Source organism: Simochromis diagramma, unplaced genomic scaffold (genome assembly GCF_900408965.1).
Source record: "Simochromis diagramma unplaced genomic scaffold, fSimDia1.1 OVJJ01000159.1, whole genome shotgun sequence".
NCBI classification, from domain to species: domain Eukaryota; kingdom Metazoa; phylum Chordata; class Actinopteri; order Cichliformes; family Cichlidae; genus Simochromis; species Simochromis diagramma.
This window is the reverse complement of record NW_024387197.1, coordinates 1770001-1775846: the sequence shown is the minus strand read 5'-3', so window position 1 is coordinate 1775846 and position 5846 is coordinate 1770001. Positions and strand designations below refer to the sequence as shown.

Below are 5846 nucleotides of genomic sequence, written 5' to 3'. Positions count from 1 at the left end.
TAAAGAAGTAGAGCTCATAAAGTAGCAGTTTAGTATATGTCAAGCAGCTCTCTGCACTGCAATAATCAAAACATCAAATGAGGTAATGTCTTTGGAAAAATCATGTTAATCTCTCCAATAGTTCACGAGAATCAATACCAAGAACCAGGAAGCTCTTGTGGTTGTGCTGTCTTTTCCTTGAAACCCACAGGTTGATTCCCTAGACATGGGTTAAGTCCAGTCCTAAACTATATATTTTTATTTTAAACTTTTTAAACTATAGCTAAATTGGGAAAATTAAAAATTTGAAGGTACCTTCACAACACTTACAAATGTTTAGTTATTTAACCCTTTAGCAACTAATCTAAAGTTATCTTCCAATAAGTAATCTTACTATACCTACCCTAGCTACCTTTATGTCACCCACTGGTCTCTGAAGGCCTCTTTTAAATTCTGGGAACTAACGTTTCTGCCATTGCCATCATGGTTAGAAAAAGCAGATGCGACAAAGAAGGTTTGGTCCGACTCTCAAAGCAAAGGTGCATTAGCTAACAACTTGTGATTGACAGGTCGTTAGCTAATAAGTCTCCATTTTGCAAGATAATATGACCAAGATCTACAAAATAGATAACGTTTTAATTGAGCCCATAAACTCAGAAAGAGTTAACAGATCTGGGTCAAATCAGAAAGTTGTTTTCCCAAATATCTCCAAAGGTTGATTCTGTTCATCTGGACGTAGCGTTTTGTGGGAGAAACGTTTCGTCACTCATCCAAGTGACTTCTTCAATCTCAGCTGACTGCAGGTTTCTCCAATCTTATAAAGAGTCAGTGGTCGTTGATTAATGGTCATTAGAATTTGCATAATCATGATGAAGGAACTGACCTCCCAGCCCATTGTTCCTTCAGTGGGCTGGTTTCAGTCATTATGCAAATGTACTGTTTATAAGATTGGGGAAACCTGCAGTCAGCTGAGACTGAAGAAGTCACTTGGATGAGTGACGAAACGTTTCTCCCACAAAACGCTACGTCCAGATGAACAGAATCAACCTTTGGAGATTTACTTACCTGGATGATTGAGAATGCATCAAGATGTTTTCCCATATACGTCTAAAATTACTCTAAGTGGTTTTGCTACCACAGCTATTGCCATCTGGGAGCCTTCAGATAGAATGCAGTTTCATTTTTCATACCCAGAAGCTACACCGATCTTTTATGCTGTCTACGACTACAAAATCAGGAGTTAGTCTTGCAAGTGTAGCTTATAGCCATTATCCAAGCGAGGCTCACTAACGTCTTATAAATGGAAATATTTAAGCCAAAATGTGCAGTCTGTCCACAAATTATCCACACACTTTTACAGTTTATTGTGTTGTAAATTTAATTGACTCTACACCCAACAACTCACAACAATAAAGGAAAAAATATAAAGTTATTGCAAATGTACTAAAAATCAAAGCTGAAATGTGAATCACGTCTGAGCTGAAATGACACAGAACAGGAAAAAAGTCCATCTTATGCAGGGGGAATGCTGCCAAAGACAGCTGATTTTAGCAGACAGTCCAGTCTGTGGTTCAAAGTCACAAACTTTCCTGATACTTGGCTTTGGAACTGAACAGCAAGACAGCACTAAAAACTCGATATCCCACCGTGACAGGAAGAGTATTCCACAATCAGACATTGGTCTAAAAACACCAGATATCAGCAGTTTAAAAACCAAGAAGATTACATTAGCAAGGGGGTAACAAGGTCATTAATAAGAAAACACAATAACAAATGGTTGTGTATGCTCAGTTCAAGTATACTATTAGTATACATATATACATGTGGCTGTTCAACATGTAAAGTGTCCTCAGAAAACAGAGGACCAGTTTGATAGCACCATTAAAATAACACTGGATTCACACATTGTTGTACAAAAGAATAAAAGAGAAAAACAACATATCTGGAACAGACAAACAGGGAGGAAACATTCTCTATTTGTTGTTAGAGGATCTGTGGTGCCACAGGATGGAGATCAGGTCTTCTGTTGCCTTATGAAGACAGCATGTAAAGCAGCAAGACAAAATTTGACAGCATGTTACTGTAGAGCAGTCCTGTGATCCTCATGTTAAAAGAGTCCCACTGACTGGAAGCCTAAAAGCCACACTGGAGTTAAATATAAAATCAAATGTCTTAAAGTACTTTTTATTGTGATATTTGAATTTGCAGCTGATAGTTTTTGAATTGAAGGGAAAACATCCGAATGCATGGTACCTGCAGATACAAGCTAACGACAGGAAGCAATCCATTTACACTAGCTTACAACAGAACACTGATAACATAACAGGACCAATGACATGGATTTGTGTTTCTACTATATCATGTTTTTCTGAAAAAAAAACCCCAACTTATAGGTGTAACTTGGAAAGAAACTTGTACTTTTAAACCAACATTTAGCACATCTCTGTTGCTAACAGGATTATAAAGTCAAACAAGACACATTTATACCACATAATGCCTGTCTCTTAAATATTTGCAAACTATCATGTGAAGCGTCAACAAAGGTCTATATATTAAAAGCTTATTAGCTAAACCAATCGGGAGCTTCCTGTATTTTTGACAAGCAGTTCTTCACTGCTCAGTCAATGCATCATCATAATAGCTTGAAAATGGTATGTGTTTGATTTAGCTGATGCAGCTAGAACGTGATGCAGTTAAAATGATTTCACTGGTTACATAAGACCCCAATCCCACAGGTGTAGACACCTGTTTGTATTTACTCCCCAAATGGTTGCAAGTATTTGCTGTGAAATTGAATGCTTAAGACCAATTTATGCAGACCTAGAGACCAATCAGTGACCCCTGCCACCCATACATGCTAGCAAAAAAGTGTGTATTCCACAGCCAGTTGGTGTATGGTTGCTGGATGTTGCTAGCGTGAAATTGGTTGCAAAAAAAGTATACAGTGCTACACTGAAAACTTCCTTGCTATTGCTTTGCTCACTAGCAGGTTGTCACAGTCAGCAGTAGTTAGCGTGGAAATCAGTGACTTGTTTGGAAAAATTTACAAACTACTCTATAAGTTGTAGTGAAGCTGTGAAAACCGTGACACCAACCAGAAATGGAGACTGTTTACCTTTAAAGTAAAAGTAGAAGTTGAAACATGTTGGTTTCAGTTGTAAGGTGGAACTTTTTTGCTGACCAACAGCCTCCCTGTGGTTCTGCAATGGACTTTTTGAAGTTTCACTAATGCAGAGTGGTTAGGTCACCAGTGTTTGCACTAAATCGGCATCTCAGCCAAATCAAAAGTAGGTTTACTGTAGCCTCCTCTTTGCAGCCAATAACATTCAGTGACAGCTAGCAACCTCCAGTAACCACTTGCCTACTGGTTGATGAATACATATTTTTCCTTACCCCTTGAGGTTGCCAAGGGGTCTCTAGACCTGTGTGACTGAGGCACATAATAATAGTAACACTGAAGGTTCACAATAAAAATAATTAAAAGGATTAGATTTTAAAGAGTTTTTTTTAACTGTGCCAAGTTTGTGGGTTCTTATGTTTTAACTTATGTCTGTTAAGCATCTTACTGTATAACCTGCACCTCATAGTAATATAAATGTGTACTGACTGCAGTACACGTTTGCAACACTTCAGCAACCTGGAAAATTGTAAACCACTAGAGGGCAGCATAAACAAGCTGATCAGAGGATCTTTAAGCTGGGCTTACACTGTGCGATTTTTGGCCCATTTTGAGCCGATTTTTCAGTCGTGCGACCGTTTTGGCGATCGGCCCGATTTTGGCCTTCATCGTGCGTCGTGCATCGTGTAGTATACGTGGGGTAACGACAAGCGATTAACACCTCACGACCAGCTCCCGATCATCAATCGCTTGGTCGGGAGGATTTCAAACCCTCCCGACCGTCGTGAGGGTGTCACCGCAGCTTCTCACACTGCGCACGCGCAAACACAAATTTCGGAGTAGCGCAGCAGTAAGTGCAGCGTGTGATCTGGACACAAGCGATGGAGGCACTTGTAGAACTTTGGAAAGCTCATCCGAGCCTTTTCGATGTGGCCTCACAAAATTATCACGACCACAACAATCGTGAAAATAGTTGGATGGACATTGCTGCTCAATCACAGACACAACTTTGCTAAATTAGCAATTTAGCAAAGTTGATGGTGGTGGTGTGCGTGTCTGTGTGAGTGAAAGACAGAGGGAGAGTGAGCGACAGATTTTCTGTTAACCTTCATTTTTATGGACGCACAGTGTGAGCACTCAGGTCGCATCAGAGCATCAGGCCGTATAGTGTGAGACCTGCATCGTGACCTACCAACTTCTAACCCCTGCGAGTCAATCACACAGTTTGAGCAGGAGCTGAATCGCGCGACTGAAAAAATCGCACAGTGTCTGCCCAGCTTTAGCCCAGCATAAGGTAATGTTGGCAGGCATACTAAATCAAAAGCCCCTATTAGAAGTAATTATTGCTTGCTGTAAATAGGAAATATAATATTCCTTTCTATATTTCTTTCAACATACTTTTATATGATCAGCTTCTTCAGAGACTTTTAGTGCTACTCTTCTATGAAATGTGACCACAATCTTGTCAGTGCAGTGTGCAGAGCTAAAATGGCTTTGGGCACTTTAAGGCACTTTAATACGTCACGTTTCAGCCATGGTAGATTAGTCTTCCAGCCGAACCAGGCAATTAGCACTTGTAATTGGTGATGAACGGGCTGTTTTGCTTTGCAGAAATTGCTTCTGCCACAGCTTAATTTGAAAAAAATTCCTCACTGAAGATGTGAAGCTTAAATAACATTTGCAATAGGAAGCTTAGTTATCTGGGCTTCAGCATGTAAAAAACATTTCTGAAACTGCTAAAAAAAAAATGAATGGAATGAAAAATAGCCTGCATTTCCACACACAGGCTGCTGTGTTTGCTATTGATGATTCCTGTCAATCTTCAGGCGACCTGGCACAGACAAACCAAACTCTTCAGGGAGAGTTTCGGGGAAAAACACACACAGACATACACACAAAAAGAAGTGCAGCAGGGTTCTTTTAAAAAGCTGCATTTCAAAGTAGGCAGACTCGTAATGACATTCCTCGATACTTCGCCTTGTGTAATACACCTGCCACTAACCTGCAGGTCTGTAAAAACAAGTTCTCTCTGTCACAGGGCGTACAGAGAGTTTCACCGTTCTCTTGCTCTTAACCAGAGAGGTTGGAAGTGTTGTTAAAGTAGCTGCCTCTGCACGGACAGAAGGGGGAATCAAATATTCTGTCTGCCGGAGGGAAACGGGAGGGGAGAGGGTCAAAGAAAGCGACTGCCTCATGGATGAGGCGAGCCTAAAAACAGATGCTTTGACCAGGGCACGGCTGGTCAGAGGAATCCACATAGATGAGATGTGTAGTGGTTGGTTGGCTTCAGCTGGTCTTTCTGCTGAAAGCATAGGCCAGTTAACTCCACTCCTCTGCTCTGTCTTTACCTGTGGGTCACCTGGTTGCTGTGGAGGCCCGGGAATGTCTGTTCTGTTTCACTGCTTAATGAGCCACCTAGAAGTTCAGCAGCAGAGACAGACAGTTACCACCTACACATTTTGTCCTTGTTTTACACTTGTAGAATCACTCACTCTAATTGTCAAGCATAGGAAATTGAAAAAATAAATAAAAAGAAGCTCACAGGGTACTCAATAGCATTCATGTGAAATAGCAGGGCAACTCATTAATGAAAGATTTTAGCATTAAAATCTGAAACTGTTTAACAAGTTTAGTAAACACTTTACCAAACGACAAAGAGCAGATATAGCCTTATCATCTTACCATTATGGCAGCTGTACATCCACACGCGATGGCCATCATATCGACATCTGCATTTCGTGAAGTTATT

General features: G+C 40.4%; 1 protein-coding gene across 1 annotated transcript in view; it reads right to left on the bottom strand.

Annotated features, from left to right (window-relative positions):
• Positions 1-4701: 4701 nt before the first annotated feature.
• The window catches only part of loxl2b (lysyl oxidase-like 2b), a 44687-nt gene continuing 43542 nt past the window's right edge, over positions 4702-5846 (bottom strand). The window contains exons 13-14 of the mRNA XM_040050124.1: positions 5780-5846; positions 4702-5512 (exon numbers count right to left, since the gene is read on the bottom strand). The exon at positions 5780-5846 is cut by the window's right edge and continues 45 nt beyond it. Of these exons, the coding sequence (XP_039906058.1) occupies positions 5442-5512; positions 5780-5846 (138 nt within the window). The 3' untranslated portion in view covers positions 4702-5441. The remainder of the gene's footprint in view (positions 5513-5779) is intronic.